The 17,402-nt window shown below is 37.6% G+C and overlaps 4 protein-coding genes across 7 annotated transcripts in view; all 4 read left to right on the top strand.

Annotated features, from left to right (window-relative positions):
* The window catches only part of LOC135790164 (voltage-dependent calcium channel type A subunit alpha-1-like), a 36,485-nt gene extending 31,873 nt beyond the window's left edge, over positions 1-4,612 (top strand). Inside the window, 1 exon segment of the mRNA XM_065300230.1 lies at positions 43-4,612. Coding sequence (XP_065156302.1) covers positions 43-303 — 261 coding nt within the window. The 3' untranslated portion in view covers positions 304-4,612.
* A 249-nt stretch (positions 4,613-4,861) lies between these two features.
* LOC135790165 (uncharacterized) lies at positions 4,862-8,712 on the top strand. The gene is made up of 2 exons (XM_065300231.1): positions 4,862-5,560; positions 5,750-8,712. Exons 1-2 carry the CDS (start codon positions 5,262-5,264, stop codon positions 8,448-8,450), a joined length of 3,000 nt encoding a protein of 999 aa, XP_065156303.1. The 5' UTR covers positions 4,862-5,261; the 3' UTR covers positions 8,451-8,712.
* A 636-nt stretch (positions 8,713-9,348) lies between these two features.
* Positions 9,349-14,519, top strand: LOC135790181 (nuclear factor NF-kappa-B p110 subunit-like). Of its 4 annotated transcripts, none has more exons than XM_065300253.1 (9): positions 9,349-9,508; positions 9,817-9,984; positions 10,132-10,268; positions 10,383-10,564; positions 10,672-10,952; positions 11,008-11,112; positions 11,178-11,811; positions 12,554-13,472; positions 13,764-14,519. In XM_065300253.1, exons 2-9 carry the CDS (start codon positions 9,825-9,827, stop codon positions 13,860-13,862), a joined length of 2,517 nt encoding a protein of 838 aa, XP_065156325.1. In that variant the 5' UTR covers positions 9,349-9,508; positions 9,817-9,824; the 3' UTR covers positions 13,863-14,519. The 4 variants fall into 4 exon arrangements, with proteins under 4 accessions (XP_065156325.1, XP_065156327.1, XP_065156324.1 ...); XM_065300255.1 differs by having other exon boundaries at positions 9,817-9,906; XM_065300252.1 differs by lacking the exon at positions 9,349-9,508 and adding an exon at positions 9,519-9,742.
* LOC135790182 (aldehyde dehydrogenase X, mitochondrial-like) lies at positions 14,401-17,245 on the top strand. The gene is made up of 6 exons (XM_065300256.1): positions 14,401-14,541; positions 15,062-15,268; positions 15,737-15,902; positions 15,975-16,382; positions 16,446-16,953; positions 17,011-17,245. Exons 1-6 carry the CDS (start codon positions 14,506-14,508, stop codon positions 17,153-17,155), a joined length of 1,470 nt encoding a protein of 489 aa, XP_065156328.1. The 5' UTR covers positions 14,401-14,505; the 3' UTR covers positions 17,156-17,245.
* The last annotated feature ends 157 nt before the right edge of the window (positions 17,246-17,402 follow it).

A 17,402-nucleotide genomic window follows, 5' to 3' on the forward strand; every position in this document is an offset into this window, starting at 1 on the left:
TATAAAAAGAATCCTGTTAGGTAATACCTGGTCTGGGTTTAGTTTGATCTCTTGCAGATGCAATCACATTCGGCACATGCTACACCCCATGCATCACTCAACATGGCGCTGGTCAGAGAAAGAGAACCACCTCACGAAATGGTAGCACCACTTCGAGACGCGCCCGCGGCACCACTCAGCTTCGAGCAGGCGGTAGCACTGGGACGTGGTGGACGGATGCTGCCCAGTCCTGTGCCCAACGGCTACAAGCCGAAACCGTCGCGCTCGCGGCACTCTGACTCCGACGACGACGACTGGTGCTAACACTAGGGGACCTACTCAGTCACATGAGTACCCACCCACCAAACGGACGCGCGCGCGGTGTGATGACTTAACTCGCAAAAGGCCTTCAAGGAATTGATTATTGTGTTTTTAAAACGAACCGCAAATTCGTAAAAATTCGCTTGTGCATAACAACCCACCGACGAACCAAAAAAATCAGCGCAAAAAAATAATCCAAAACAAAGAAACAGAAAAATAAAACAGTAGCGGTGTCACGAACAATGTTCACATTCAGTGAGCGGTGAGTACTGTCCCCCGGCGAATGTTAAACAAACAACACTTAAGTATAGACTTACCGGAAACGCCATCTTCGACTTTATTCAACTTACATTTAAAACATATTAAAGAAATCATCATGCAAACACTCTAGTCTACTATTAAGAACGTTGTAACGAAGTTCCAGTTCGTTGAGTGGTTATTGAATATAATACACAACACACGTTTTCGTTCGAGCGTTAGTTGTCTGAACTAAAAACAGTGAGAAAAAGAACGTAGAGAACGTGTAAAGTGTAAATGCGCATAGGCATTTTTATACTTTTCTATGACTATAGCGCTTTGTTTGGAACATCCAGTATATTACGTTCACTGTATGCAGGCAAAAAAAAAACAAAAAAAAAACACTCACACACAACTTTAGTAACTCAACTGCCAGCGATCGAACAAAACAAATTCCATGATTAACTTGAAGAGAAAATACTAAAATGACAACAATTATTATTAAGTTTGAGTTGATCTGACGCCACACACTGAGAGAACAACACTTCGTATACCTTTGTACATACAAACAAACAAAGCATAAACAATGATAACTTGCAGTTAGATTTCAAATTTACTAACCAACGTGTGTATGAATGTCGTTTTTACACATTAACGTTATAATAACCAAAACTACAAAACAAAAATGATGAAAAAACGGTGCAAGGACGCAAATGGACAGGCGATGACGAGGAATATTATTGATAATTATATAATTCTTCCCTAAAGTGCTTTAAAATCACTAAATTTACGAATCCATAACGTGTATGTGTGTGTGTGCAAGTCGCAGACCGGAAACCCACACACGTCACAAAAACATAACAATAAAAGCAGCGTTCGCCGCTAGATATCTAACCTAACCTTAAATTTGCATTCAGCTGTACTTAACCTCACTGGACGCAGAGATCCGCAAGACGTGTTGAATTTGTCTGTTGAAACTTGTCAAACGTGAATATTATCTATAAAACATTGCGCATGTGAAACACTTGCAACTCTTTCCACCAGCTACAACACTACACTACAACCTAAGTTATACAGAGTGTTCCAAGAAACATAGTCTAAGTGTTGATAAATGTGCTGATTATTTCGTTGCTAGCATTTGGAACACCTTATACCTTATGGTTATTTCTGTGATATGTAAGATGAAACCGAGCAGGAAAATCTAGTGACACACACACCAACACATGCATTCGACTAGATAGTTTGAGTTGATTGGTTTTAGTAATTCACTCATAACACAGAAAGTAACAAGACATTCTCATCGTGGTGTTGTCATAATTTAGGCAATATATTCAATCAATTTACAGCGTTTGATTGTTTGCTAGAATTTTCTACCGAATCCGAGCATGAAATAGCGTGAACCTTGTGTATTTATACCGGAACGAAGTGTTTAGACAACCTAATTTCATTGTATAGTTGTATTTTTAACAAAAGAGATGCCTTATATATAAAAATGAAGTTAACAAGTAAACCAAGTGGGGAAAACAAGACGTAATACAGAAATTTGCGCGCGTAGAGTCGGCGCGGGATGACGAATGAAAACTCGGTGTGAAAAGTTGTAAACATTTGAAAAATTGTACAGGAGTGCACTCACGTTTCCGATATTCACACAATCTTAGCGTGTATTTCGGTCTTATTAAACCTTGAATTTAGCTGATATGAGACAACATTAACGTTAAAACTAACCTAAAAATGAAGCGATACTTACGCGTGCGCAAGCGCATAACATTTTTTATATTAACAAGAAACTAGCGCGAGAAGGTCGCGATCCTGTTCCCATTCGTGTCGTGGAGAATAATAAACATAAAAACACACTAGGATTAATATAAAACAAAAAAAAAACTATGCAAGTAATTTAAACTAAAATGAGAAAACCCAGTGAGAATCGAAGAATATTATATATACAAAAGAAAAAAACAACCACACATATGCTTATAACGTTGATCAAGATGGCGGGACGTTCAATCGGCGTCGTGTATTCTTTGGCTGTAAATATTATAAATATGATCATAGGCTAGTCTAGGTGTAATCGTGTTCCATATGCACACAAGAATCTTACATTGAAATTCAAGTTCACTTTGATTTCGTGCGCTGGCGCCCTCTGTGTGTTGATAATCTATAATCTACGAGATATATTGTATGTTGAATTTGTTGATTCTTGTTGAATTGTTTCGCGATCTTTCCGATTTATTTGTTCATATTGTAAATGTGATCACGAATTCATTCAAAGCGCGATGCAAAATGGCGCATTGGCGTACCACCATTTTGTGTACATCCGGATGCATATCACACACACACACACCACACTCACACATAAGCGCGCGCGTTGAAGCATTCGATAATTACGAGATAAGATAGCTAATTATTCGCATTTTCGAGCCACACCATCATCAGGAATATTCGCCCACGACGATGACACGTAACACTTTCACCCGCCCCCACCCACACACATTAACTAACTAAGGATAACGAGTTTACAATTTAAACGTAAATTTTAAACGTGAATAAATACTACTATCTCTGCCAATTTCATCAAAGTGTAAACAAAAATGATTACGGGTTGCATTCGTGCCTAATTTCGTTTTGTCGCGGACACATCGTTGATTATGATAATATATATCGTTGATTTTGTTGTCAAAGTTTAAGAATGCCAGGTGTTATCGGTTCCGCTCCTTTTTGCCATACTGGTCGGGTCACACACTCAACCCAACACCCTGTATATATCCAATAAATTTGCACATATTGAAAGCAATATTATTAGAATGGCAATTATTCGTTGGTTTCTCGTTGAAATTAATACTTAGCTTTGACCCGACGGCGTTATTACTATCCCAGATAAAATCGTGTGTATGTTGTATATCGTGTCTGCTTGTGCATAACCTCGATAAACATGCGCGAACAAAATGGCCGCCGCGATACGAATCGTTTTTTCCCAATGATGTTGTGTTCCCTAGTCGTAGCCGCTCTTTCAACTAAATACATTTACTTATAAAATCAGTCGAACGCCGAACGCAGCGCCGGAAACCGGAAGCACTCGACATGGCGAGACATAAATGACTTTTACATTTGCAAATAAAACTAAATAGTAACTACATTGATGATGATTCAAAACAACACACATTCGTACTTGTATTATTAACTTATGTCGTAAGCAAACTTACACTTAATTACATATTACATAATATACCTTATCGTATAAGTACATATAAATATAAAATACGAGTTCAAAGTCCAAATTTTATAAAATTCAGCATCTGTACATATATTTTAAATCTAGATATGAGAAATAATAGTAAATAAAACCATGAGGTGATGTTGGCGGCGAGTGGAACGGTCGACCGGAAACAATATGGCGGAGGATGCCATCCACATTTCAAAAATGATGCTGGGTTATGTTTTTCGTGCACGAATTGCGATGGATTCAAACACTGCGGGCAAACAAAACAAACAAAACCAGAGAGAAAACTATAAGAAAGTATTATTATCATGTTACATACATAAATTATAAGCGCATAATAATTTATCTAAATATAGTTGTTAAGACTTGAACAGCAACATTTTTGAAGTTGGTTCGTGGAGACGAGGCGACACACGATGGTCGAAATGCGACCGCTGCGAGATATTGAAATAATATATATTGAAATATATTGATCTATTGTGAGCATGATGTGTAAAATGCAAAGCGACACGTAAAAACGACAAAAAAAAAATCACAAAAAATTGAAAATGAGAAACCAAAAATTACAGAACTTATAAACATTTAAGAGAATGAATAAGATTTATATATAAATATATTATAATTATATGACATAAAAATCTTTTTCGTAATTATGTTATGTATTGAATATTTATGTAATTTATTATTAATATCTAATGATATCAGTTAGACTATTTGCATTAGTGTTATAACTAAACAAACAAAAAACAACAAACAAAAATATTATCATCGCTTTAAAGCCCATTTTTTAATGAAAATCGTAAATAAATTATGATAATATATGAAAACACAAGATGCGCACAAGAAGCAAATCCTAAATTCGCACGATTTTTCATTTCTCGACATTTTTCATTCCTATTTTCCATTTTACTTCAGTCAAAATTACTGAAAACCGCAATTTCCAGCCTATATGCCACTGTTTATTTATTGTTTCGCGTGTTTTTGGTAATTAGGACCGTTTATTGACCGAATTATTATTACTTTAACAAATCACATTTTCCTTGGTTTCTAAACAAATTCGATCTTGGTAGCGACATCTACCGCATCAACTTCGAACCAAGCGCCTACAAGCTAGACAATTAGCGAACGTCAAACAAATTCGTTACAAGAGTCGTTGAGTTGTTACGCTTTTACGCGGTGATTGCCAGAATTTCCACCGATTCCGGCACAAGCTACAGACGAAACATATTTAGTGTTTAAAAAGCTCGTTTCAACCTGACTAGAATATAATAGAAAAACGAATACGCGCACGTTTGTGACAACTGTTCACTATATGTGACTAATTGCACAAACACAGTGCGTAACCTCTTCATCAAAACTAACAACGAGTCAAGTGTAACGAAAAACGGCGATTCGTAGTTTATCGCGTCATGAATCAGAACGATGTTGCAAGCTACATCTCATCGAAGAAGATGTTACATCTACGCGATGGTTTGATTCGACGCTGTCTACGATTAACGAGTCGTTCATGACCGCTGATGAAAGCGGCAACAATTCCACGCAGTTTTTCTCAGTGTTGGAGGACAGCACCACAGAGACAATCTTAAATGATATCACTTATGATAATTTAGAGATAGATGACAGGGAGTTCACGCTTTCGAACGCTACTGCAGAGAGTACAATTGGTAAACAGGAGGAACTTGAGGAAGAGATTCCTGAGGATCAGGAGTTGATTATTTTCAAGTCACCACACTCTTCAAAGTTATATGGGCTGCAAAGTACACAAGATGAAGAGGGTAATCTGCTTAAATATCAGTATGAAGTGTTGTAAGTTGACAATTATTATTTTAAAATGTTTTACATGTGTTTATTATGAATATAATATGTTTATTTTAATTTTTTCAAAGCTTTATTTGCTTATATAATTAATGCCTGTTTCATGTTATTTGATACTTTAAGTTACGTGGACACTTTAATGTTATTATTAGTAATTTTTGTTTGTTTTTTGGCGCACAGGCAAAACGAAGATGGTCAATTTGAAAGTATTCCCGGCACAATTGAACTGGTACCTTATGATACAACACCCGCGAGTGTAATCCGAAATATCGAGTCACTTGAAGCACAAGAAGTAGGCGAAGCACTTTCCCAACACGATAGCATCGCCAACAACAATGAGAACTGTGATGAAACTGAAAATGATCAAATGAACATCAAACAAGAAGTAGAACAACAAGTTGCAGATGTCTACATAACCGGAGACACTGATGTTGACGCTAAACTGCAGTTTGAATATCAAGAAGGTCAGGAACAAGAACAAATGGTGCATGAAAACGAAACTTCTGATAGTCAGCGTGTAGCACATCAAGTATTTGATGGTTTATGCATGAATCTAGAGGAAGAACGAGAAGGCACACAGGAAGATCCACTACAGGATCGATATATACCCGATTGTTCTATTGAGTATGAAGAACCCTTTCAAACTGATCAAAATGAGGATAATCAGGGGGCGGAGAATGAAGATGAGGAAACTCGTGTTCCTGTTAAGCAGGGAATACTTGAAAGTGCTCTGGAAGGCATTTACTCTCCTGTTAAATCAGAAAATCCAATGGAACTATATGTCCATGATGAGGAAGATCAACCAGGTGACCTTGAGGTGGAAGAACCCGTTGTAGAAGAGGAGGAAGAAGATGAACAGGTTATTCATTTCCAGAAAATTCAGACTCAAACTCGTCCGGGTCATAGAACAATTGCATTATATCCCATTGGTAAAGAGGTTTCAAAGCAGGTAATTGCGACTATTGAATTACCCTGTAGGTCATATCCCAAATTGATTGTGAGTGATACAGGCGCACCTTTAAAGTGTCTTAACAGTTTGAAAAGATCGCATGGTGTTTCGAATTCGTTGGTGATATCACCACAAAAGGAAAATCTTGAAGTAAAAAGCAGTTCTTCCATTGGTGTAATAAAGAAAAACAACGTTAGACGCACACTTGTGAAGAAAACTGACATTTCTTTGGAGAATTTAGTTATTGAAGATAATAGCACGTCAACAAAGCAACCAGAGAGATACAAATCGGAGCGGGATAAAAAGAAGCATCCGTCTTGGAATGTCAACAAAATGATTTCACAGACGAAGATTATAGAAGCACCGATTAGGCAGGAACGTTTACCTAGGAAGCAGAAGATTAAACCATTGGAGAGACTTGGCGAGGAGTTAGTTTTTCAGCATGTTACTGTCACGGCGAATGGCGTCGTTGAGACTAAAGTGGATGGAATTGTCCGAGATAGGAAGGTTCTGCAACCAAGTGAATGTATTCATTTATCTGATAATGAGGATGAATTCGAGCGGAAAACTCGCAAGCGAAATTCGAAAAGGAAGCAGATACAGATTGTTATTAGTGATTCAGAAGATGAGAGCTTAGAAACACCGAAAGAAGATGAAACACCAGGAAAGTTGGACGAAAATAAGGAGGAACCTGAGGAAACATCATCGGATTCAAATGAAAAAGAAACAAATGAATGCCCAAAATGTTCGAAAACTTTTCCGAGTGCCGGTAGTCTAAAGACACACCTCCAATTTCATACTTTAGAAGAATTAAAAACAATCGATTCGAAGGAAGCAAAAGGTAAACATGTCTGTTCTATTTGTTCAGAGACATTTATAAATGCCTTCCTAAAGAATAAACACGAACAATTGCATAAAGCACGGACGAGAAACGAATGTGCGGTGTGTAAAAAACTGTTTAAAAACTCAATGGCTTTAAATGTTCATCAGAGATCGCATGCGAAGGATAATTCAGGTCAGACTTCCGCGAATTCAAATGTAGTCAAGAGGAGGTCTTTAAGGAGTTATGACAAATCTTTACAACCGAAACCAGCACAGTTTTCATCATCGAGAGTGACACGAAATGCTTTAAATTCAAATTCTAACAAAGTCGATAGTGAGAAGGGCAAAACACAAGAGAATAAAGCCCGATTATCACATATAGTCCCTAGGAAAACCATTTTGGCAAAAAGAACATCATTAATACCTACAAAAACTGATAGCGGTAGGAAGTCATTGATGCCACCACCTGCAACGACTCGAAAACCCACATTGCCCACAATTTCAACCCGTAGGTCAATATTACCTTCAAAGATGGCACCTCCTCGATCAAGTATGACAACGCGCGCTTCAATCAGCAACCAGACGAAACCTTCAACTTCTACTCGTCTATCAATCTCAAAAATGTTCAAATGTTTGACTTGCAATCGCGTATTTTCAAACAAAATACTTTTGGACACGCATATTATTAAAAACTGCGTCAAATCACCACGACGGCCGTTGAGATCACAACCAACCGAATCAATACCTTCAGAAAACAATAAATTAAACATCACTAGTGCCTCCACATCAAGAAACACCTCCACACGTTTATCAACAAATTTAATTGGTCGACACCAAACTAGGTCGCATTCTACGTCGATGATCAACGAGAATGTGTCGAATATGTCTCTGGCTAATTTCAAGTCCACCTCGAGTTTAAATTTGACCATTGGTGAAAACAGAAAGAATTCCAGTAGTACGAAAAAGATGCCTTTGTCTGCACGTCACCGGATTACAACGAATGCGGGCATTCCTGCGATGGGCATGCGGCATAGCTTCCTGAACTTCAAGCGGAAACTCATGGAGAAGGACAGCGACAGTGAACAGGAAACGGACAGTGTATTTCAATAACACAAGGGGAACCAATTAAAAGTTAGAATTACAAGTTTAAAGTGAATATGCCGCGTGTGATCGATTTACAATTGATGAATTCTGCGTCTCACGCGTGGCGTTCACATATTTTATATAAAAATTAGTACTACTTTGAGAGAGGATTAACGATGTGTAAGATGTACAGTGTTTTAAATGCTTGTCTTAATATTTGTACTGAACGTTAATATGTAATTGATAAAATATTTAGTAAATGACACGAACAGTTTGTGTTCTCAAACTATATTTGAAAAGTAAGTCCCGGAAAGAAGTGTCCTTGTTTCGGAAAAAGTTTTGATTTGCTATCGTAACAATATGTTTTTAATCTAATCTTTAATTTTTTATTGACATATTCTATTTGTTTGCTATTTCAGTTTTACAATTAGATTAGAGTTTATCATTTCGTGATGTTCGCGTTTTATGCGTCGCATTCCTCACTAATCTTATTTTGTGCCAGTTTTATATCTTTGCTTTTGATCACAACCAATCGCAATACACTCTGAAAAAAGACAGAAAGCATTGCCAACAGTGCTACCAACTGTGAAATTTGTCTCACTTCCTCTCGCAGAATTTCAACTATCTTTCGCTTTTATCAGTTTACGTTTAATACTTAGGTAACGCCCGCTGCAGGTACACGATTTGAGCTAGTTCTGTTTCTTTATTTTTATATAATCCATTATTTAATTGTACGTTTAAGTTAAATGTTTTGCCTTGAGGGCATCGTCAGAAATCTGATTTTTGATTGCAGCACGTTCTCTTAAGAAAGACAGAAAATAAGTGCAAACAGTGCTGCCAACCCTAAAATGTGTCTCTTTCCCACCCGAAAATAGACAACTGTCTTTCTCTTTCATCATTTGTTGTTTACATTTGTATTTGGGTAAAGTCCCGCTGATGCGCACTTCGAACGCACGTAACACTCTGGTAATTCACATATTCCAGTCAGCACTACAACTCATCGTCCTTGACGAAAATACCCGGGGAATCCCATCCCAATTTATGCGTAATTCGTCGTGGGATTCACACAGGATAAAAATATGTCGGTGAGTAGATAGTATCGTCATCATTCGATGGTGAGCTCTCGAAGGTTCACATCCCGCATTCATTTGTTTCAATCAGTTAGAAGTTATACAAAAGTTTATAGCAAAGTGTAAGGTTATACGTGTGTGCGTTGTGCGTGCCTTCAAGCACCAGGAACATATCAAAAGTGTAGATGTAATTTATTGTCATTATGGAAAACTACACGAATATTGTTCCAGCCACGCTGGAATATACGGGTATTGAATCATTAAATGCATATTCTTGGGCGGAATTTTGAATGATGCTAATGAAAAATTTGTTTCTTTTGTAGATTTGAGCATGAGTTACCCAAGCAAATATCCGACGCCGTCGCCAAGCTCCGACGCTTCGCGGTCACCAATTTACATGATGTTGGGCAATGGTAATACACCCGTATCACCAAGAATGCTTGAAGATTTTGAAAGCATGACTTGTAGTATTGCTACTGGACAGTTTGAAGGTTTTTATTAACATTTATAAAGTAACATATGTAGATGGGTGTAGAATGTAGTGGTTTTTGGGTTGCTATTAATTTGTTAAGTTTTCATTTAAAAAATGAATATCTTTATTTTATACATATCTATATCAATTTAACTATTTTGTCAAGATTGTCACCTGGAGATACTTGAGCAACCTGTGGAGAAGTTCAGATTCAGGTATAAATCTGAAATGTCTGGAACACATGGCAGCCTGCAAGGAAATTCTACTGAGAAGAACAGAAAGGCTACCTATCCTACAGTACAGGTAAAACTTCAAAATTACCTCTTTAATAAATATTACAAAGATTCTTTATAGTTAGGCAACTAAATATGCCAAATGTACGATTTATATTCTTTACTTAAAAATCATTATTTACAGTTGAAAAATTACATGGGGCCTGCAATTATAAGATGTTCCCTGTTTACCTACTCGAAAGAGGCTCCAGAACATTTTAGATCACCACATCCTCATCGACTAGTCATGAAAAACGATTCTGAGGAACGCGTCGATCCGCATGATAAGCGTGTTGACCCGCACACGAATCCGAATATGAAAGTCGTGTAAGTTTTTCATCATTTTTATCGTTGTTTACGGTAACATTGCATCAATAAACAAAGTGTTTAGTTACAATCGCATAAGTGGACATTTGTATTTGTTTTTGTTTCAGATTCAAGAGTATGGGTATCATACATACAGCAAAGAAGCATATTCAAGACGAATTAAAAATCAAGAAAACCAATTTGAAACTTGAAGAGATTCGGCGTTCGGAGGCACCGCGGGCCCTAACAACGCGCGAGGAATCTGAGATCAAACAACAAATTCTTGATGAAGAGAAGTCGATCAACTTAAACGTGGTGACTTTGCGTTTTGACGCATTCAGGGAAGATTCCACTGGTGTCCTACATAGACTTTGTGAGCCATTATACAGCAACCCTATTTTTAACCTGAGTAAGTACATTTTATAACTTTTGTTTATTCGGTGTTATATTTTTAATAATTGAAGAATCCGCAATGACTGGCGATTTGAAAATTGTTCGCATGGATCACGCCACGAGTCCTGCATCAGGAGGTAAGGAAATCTTCCTTCTGGTGGAAAAAGTGGCCAAAAGTAAGTCATGCGCATTTTATGTCTTAGAATAGTGAAATAAATGAAACGTTTTGGTTTTTGATTAGAAAACATCAAAGTTCAAATTTTTGAAGTTGATGAAAACGATGAAAAGATTTGGTCTGCGGACGCAAAGTTTCACGAATCTGATGTGCATCATCAGTATGCGATCGTGGTGAAAACACCGCCCTACCGTAATCCGCACATTGACGAACCAACGAAAGGCGTTTTTGTTGCGCTGTTTCGCCCGTCCGACGGGGAGTGCAGCGAACCGCGGGGGTTTACTTATACTCCTGACCGCACCAGCAAACGAAAGCGCCCGAGGTATGACGCAGATCTTTCCAGCTCGAGCATGAGTCTCAGCATGGAAATTCCACCTGTGATTCTGAACATGGATCATCCGACGCTGGCCAGCGAAGAATTGCTCAAGCATGCGCCCCAAGTCAATTCCGACGATTTTAATCGTTTACTGCCAGATATGTTTGGCGACATTATGGAGAATTTTCAGGGCGAACAAGTTCCGAATTACTATTCATTACAGACCGATGCGGTCGGAAATGCCGAGTTTCAGTCGACCGAGAAGGACTTGAGTAAACTCAAAAAGCAATTCTACCAGATCGGTGCCTTTATTAAAACCGCCCAGCCTGATGTGGAGAAGATGATCCGCAGGAAGTTTGAGGATAAGAGCGAGGATGGCAATAAGTATGACAATTTTGATTATTTTCAATCATTACTAAATGCTTTTCAAACATTACTAAACGGCTTGAATGCGAGATCTAGATACAGTTACTAATTTAATGTTTTGTTTGGTACGCGTTGTAGTTTTAATACATTGTTTTCAAATTTGCTATCCGGGCCTCACATTCTTTGGGTGTGCGTGTTTGCATAGTTGCATACTATCGCTTTTAGTTTTTTAAATATCTAAAGTTGGCGCTGCTTTTGCTTTGAACTATTATTGATCAATGGTTTCAAAATGGTAAATTATCCGGTATTTTTCGCAGGTGAAGAAGATGATAATAATTTAAAATCATTTAATAGTTCTTTATAAACGATCAGATTAGGTTTATCTCCTTTTGCGAGTGCGCAATTCATGTTTTTAAAATTTTCATTATATTTTTTTACGTGGTAATGAATTACAATTTCATCTGACGATGCATTCGAGATGAAACATTGAAAACTCACACAAAAGAGTAATTCATTGTTATTACAATTATAATAAAGAAAAATTAGTTAGTCATATATAGTGTTTTTTGCATTTAACGTGGATGCATATTTTCGGGGGCACGCAATAATTTTGTATTAAAGATTGAAGAATCGGAGACGTTTGAGCGTCAACTCACTGCTGTGCACTGAAATTGTTTTCAATTTCTGGTCAGAGCAGCGAGTTGACGCTCAAACGTTTCCAATTTTTCAATTTTTAATGTATCTTTATTGTAATCAACAGCCTCCTGCATCTGTGTCACATACACTTCACGGACGACTACGCCAAACAACTGAAGAAGAGTCTTCTGGGTATAATTGATCGCTTCAAGCTCTACGACCTCCTGAACGTGCCGAACAACTACAATGAGACCATCCTTCATCTTGCACTCAGGAATGGAGCCAAACACAACCAACTAAAAGATCTACCTTTGCATCACATGAAACTCGATGCAAGATACGCTTCTCCTTTGCATCTAGCAATCAAGTATGACTACGGTATCGAAGAGGTGTGCACCCATTTCAAATCGCAAAACGTCGTGGAAGGCTTGGGACAGATGAACGGTACCTGGTTGACACCGTTGCAATATGCAGTGGAACAAAATAAACTCTCTGCGGTGAAGCTGTTGATCTTCCATGGGGCGCAGGTAAACGCGCAGGATAACCGCACGGGTAACAACATCCTGCAGACGGCCATCTTGGGCCAACAAGAGGAGTTGATTGAATACGTGTTAAAAAACACTGCGGTTAATAAGAAACATACGAATTACGATGAAAAAACTGCGAAAGATTTGGCGATGGAGTGCCTTGAAGAAATAAAACTATTTAATGTCTTGAAACTGCTGGATCCAGCAGCCGTGCCGAATGATTTTGAGTTGTTTGAGTCTGCGCTGATTAAAGATGAGGAGACTTCGTCCGAATCGGAATCAGAGGTGGAAGTGTCGGATATGGTTATGGATATTAAAACTGAAGAGCTCGTTTTTGATGACCACATCGACGAAAACCTAGAGATCCCGCTCGAGCTTGCTAAGGATCTGTCACATATTAAACTGGGCAAGGACATAATTCGTAAGTTGTATGAGGATTTAAACTTTGGTTACATGCTGAATACGGACGCATTCGAAGATCGAAATCCTATTCAATTCTTGGCGCATTTGGCAATGGTATGTTTGCATATTTATTCTAAACAATTTTACGACTTGAGATAACCTTCAGCTCATAGTTTATGCTGCTCATTATTATTTGTATAGAAGTCATTTCGGTTATTTAATATTTAATGCAGCGTTGCGTGTTTGTAGAAAACCGACATCAAGTTTTGTTTTCAACAAGTACCCGCAAAAATATAATAATAATCCGTATTTAAATAAAAACGTACAATCAGCCGCTAATTGTACATATGGTCGATTTGAACAAATGCGAATATAAATAAACGGTTCTGTTTTTATTTGTTTCAGACTAATAACGTTCATCTACACGAATTTCGTGCGACGATGAAAAAATACAACATTTCCGAGGCCGTGCACTGTATAGACCAGCTGATAAGTCGACTTTAAGGGAATCATGAGTGGGTGTTGTAAATATGAATTTAATTCAGTTGATCTAAATTGATGTTCGAAACATTCTGCGATCAAAGCTCGAGTTAACACGAATGTAAGGTGTTGCCAATGTCATCATTTATTGATAATGTTAATAATGTACATACTTTTGAATTCTTGTTTACTTTGCAATGTAAACACTACATAGATATCGTCTAAAAAGTAAGTGAGCTTGTTAAAAATTTCAAGCGATTGGTAAATATGCCGGGCGTAATTACTGTGATTATTGTTATCTATTGTTGAAAGTTCTGCTAATTAACGTCAACAAGTTAATTCGATGGATACTGAACATTCCTAGCACACACAAACATGCGTGTAACCACAATACCAATTTGATATATCTGTCAGGAGCTGTTTGTATTGCGCCGTTACTATCTGTGAAACGGTGCAATCTTCAGAACTCTCGTATAATTTATTATAACGCAAAATTAATTTGCTGATTTGAACTGTATACACTCGAACATATGGATGTGGGAAGAGTGGGAGACGATAGGGAGCTAGTTATACCGCAACAAACACACCGCACGCATCAATCCTGTTGTTGCCTTCCTGCTGGTCAGTGTGGCTCAGTGAAACATAATTGTAAGAACGCGTTAATAAAATGGCTCAGAGAAATCCAGAAATTAAGTACACTAAGGTAAAATTCTACTGCATTATTTAATTTAAGAGTTATTTTTAATAATTGTAAATTAAGAATTATCAATTTGCGCTATACTTATTATTGATTAACTTATCTTAAATTTAGTTAGTCTATAGGTTACAATAACTTTTTAACGATGCTTAAGTCAACTTGAGGCAACGATAAAAATACTATAAAAATTTGTCATCAAATGTTATGTTTGGTTCAGTAAAATTGACATATGATTGGTTTTATTTTATTTATATCAAACCGGTTCACGGTTATATTTTATGCGTTGTTGATTAATGTTTATTTCTTTATTTGTACGTAACCCAAGATGTAAATCTAATTTTTCAGTTAGGTTTAAGTGTTTTATGCTAATTAGCTGACATAAAAACTGCAGGAATTATGAAGAAACATGTTTATGTTTTTATATGATTTCTATTTTGAGAATTATCTAATGCGCTACTTGCTTGTTAAAATACAAGTGTACCTATGTATCATTAAAAGTGTATTTATTGTCTTAATATTGTAACAGTTGTTTATCAACAATGAATTCGTCGACGCTAAAAGCGGGAAAACTTTCCCTACAATTAACCCAGTAAATGAGAAGAAGATTATTGATGTTGCCGCCGGCGATAAGGAGGATGTAGATGCAGCGGTGGCGGCAGCTCGCTGTGCTTTCAAGCGGGGATCCGCGTGGCGTTCGATGGACCCTTCTGCACGTGGAAAACTGATTTACAAAGTGAGTATCCCTAAATATGGTTATAGTTGAACTAAAATTTATTTTTGGATAATTCTTGTTCTGCGAGCGTATTGAAAATGTCCCTAGTGATTGTATGTATTTGCATAAATGTCATATTATGAAAAATTAGTTATGCAAGTGCATTATTTAATTTACAGCTGTAACACCTTAGTTGTTTACGACTTCAAAGTGACGATTAGCAGCCTGTAGCTAAAAATATGCATTCTATTTTTAATACCACTTCAAATCGAAACATGGTAACGAAAAGTGAATTCCAGGCCGCACGATTTTAGATAATATCGGAATTGTGCTGGTTATGTTTAGATTACCATACAGTTTAGAAACTCAAACATTTGTATACTGTATATTTGCATTTCAAATCTATTGCTTCTGTTAGTTTTACGTGTGGTCTTCAAACTTGACTGTGTTAGCACTCTAGTTTATTATGATTATGATGATTTATTCTAGTTAGCACAACTTGTCGAGCGTGACATCTCATACCTGGCGTCCTTGGAGTCGCTGGACAATGGTAAACCATATGAGGATTCCATCTTCGACATCAATTGCGCCATTGACACGCTTAAGTACTATGCAGGATGGGCTGACAAGATTCACGGTCTAACTATTCCCGGAGGTATATAATTAAAAAACAAAAACATAATTTACATCAAATTTATTTTCTTTATTGTTTTTTGTTGTTGTATAGATTGGGGTGTAACATCGATGACAAGAAAGGAACCAGTTGGTGTTGTGGGTCAAATAATTCCATGGAACTATCCTATTCTTATGCTTGCCTGGAAGTGGGGACCCGCATTGGCTACCGGTTGCACTGTTATTCTGAAACCCGCTGAGCAAACTCCACTTACTGCTTTGGTACTTGCTGCTCTCAGCAAGGAAGCTGGTTTCCCTGCTGGAGTGATCAATGTCATCCCTGGGTATGGTCCAACTGCAGGCGCCGCCATTGCGTGTCATCCTCACATCAACAAAGCTGCATTCACCGGCTCCACCGAAGTGGGACACAAAATTTTGGAGAATTCTGCTTTGAGCAACCTTAAGAGGATTTCTCTAGAATTAGGAGGGAAGAGTCCACTCGTCGTTTTTAACGATGCTACATGTAACTTTATTAGAAATTATTGTTGAATTTGTTGTCTTATGTTGGATTGTATTCTTTATTTAGTGGAGGAAGCAGTTGAAATTGCCCACAATGCAATTTTTGCCAACCATGGCCAGAATTGCTGTGCTGGTTCCAGGACCTACGTTCAATCAGGCATTTACGACGCCTTCGTTGTTAAGGCAACCGAAATGGCTAAGGCACGCAAAGTAGGCGAGCCTTTCACTGCTGGTGTCCAACAAGGACCTCAAGTAGATAAGGAGATGTTTGACAAGGTATTGGGTCTCATCGAAAAGGGTAAAAAGGAAGGTGCCAAGTGCATGACTGGAGGTGCCCGCCACGGTACCGAGGGTTACTTTGTGCAACCGACGGTATTTGCTGATGTCAAAGATGACATGAGTATTGCCAGACAAGAGATCTTTGGGCCTGTGCAGAGCATCTTTAAATTTGATACTCTTGAAGAGGTAATCGAACGCGCAAACGATACTACCTACGGTTTGGCGGCTGGTTGCGTTACCAAGGATTTGAATACCGCCATGACTTTTGCACAAGCTGTGCAAGCTGGTTCAGTTTGGTAAGTTTTGATACGTGCATGATTATTGTAATTTTTATTCACATCATTTGTTTATAGGATTAACTGCTATGACATGGTTATTCCACAAGCGCCTTTCGGAGGTTTCAAGCAGTCCGGAATGGGCCGCGAACTTGGTGAGGACTCGTTGCACGAGTATCTGGAGACGAAAACCATCACTATGAAATTACCCTGCACCCACTAATTTTAATAGTGGGTTTTTAATATGAACATATACTATTGTTTTGATTTATTGCAAAATGAATTAAATGAAATATTTTTGTATTTCAAATAACATTGCCTTGATCTGTAAATCCGGAGTTATTTGAAGGTTCTAGCTAGCGTGTTTGCAGCTAAATCCTAGATATGATAACATTTAAAAAAGTATTATTTTCCAAAATATTTTCCGACCCGATTTTCTCAGAAAGTTATAAAGTTAGAGAAGAAGTTTC

The sequence above is a fragment of the Atheta coriaria genome, unplaced genomic scaffold (assembly GCF_025399875.1).
Source record: "Atheta coriaria isolate IRGN ID8LTWV9N9 unplaced genomic scaffold, Caltech_Dcor_3.1 hic_scaffold_4_pilon, whole genome shotgun sequence".
Classification (NCBI taxonomy): domain Eukaryota; kingdom Metazoa; phylum Arthropoda; class Insecta; order Coleoptera; family Staphylinidae; genus Dalotia; species Dalotia coriaria.

Excerpts from the sequence above, each read along its gene's own strand:
- LOC135790165 (XM_065300231.1), top strand. The coding sequence starts at position 5,262 with ATGACCGCTGATGAAAGCGGCAACAATTCCACGCAGTTTTTCTCAGTG. Across the intron at positions 5,561-5,749 it reads AAATATCAGTATGAAGTGTT|GCAAAACGAAGATGGTCAAT; the intron begins GTAAGTTGACAA and ends TTTGGCGCACAG.
- LOC135790181 (XM_065300252.1), top strand. The coding sequence starts at position 9,697 with ATGGAAAACTACACGAATATTGTTCCAGCCACGCTGGAATATACGG. Across the intron at positions 10,953-11,007 it reads CAACCCTATTTTTAACCTGA|AATCCGCAATGACTGGCGAT; the intron begins GTAAGTACATTT and ends TAATAATTGAAG. Across the intron at positions 11,812-12,553 it reads AAGAGCGAGGATGGCAATAA|CCTCCTGCATCTGTGTCACA; the intron begins GTATGACAATTT and ends TGTAATCAACAG.
- LOC135790182 (XM_065300256.1), top strand. The coding sequence starts at position 14,506 with ATGGCTCAGAGAAATCCAGAAATTAAGTACACTAAG. Across the intron at positions 15,269-15,736 it reads GTGGAAAACTGATTTACAAA|TTAGCACAACTTGTCGAGCG; the intron begins GTGAGTATCCCT and ends GATTTATTCTAG. Across the intron at positions 16,954-17,010 it reads GTGCAAGCTGGTTCAGTTTG|GATTAACTGCTATGACATGG; the intron begins GTAAGTTTTGAT and ends ATTTGTTTATAG.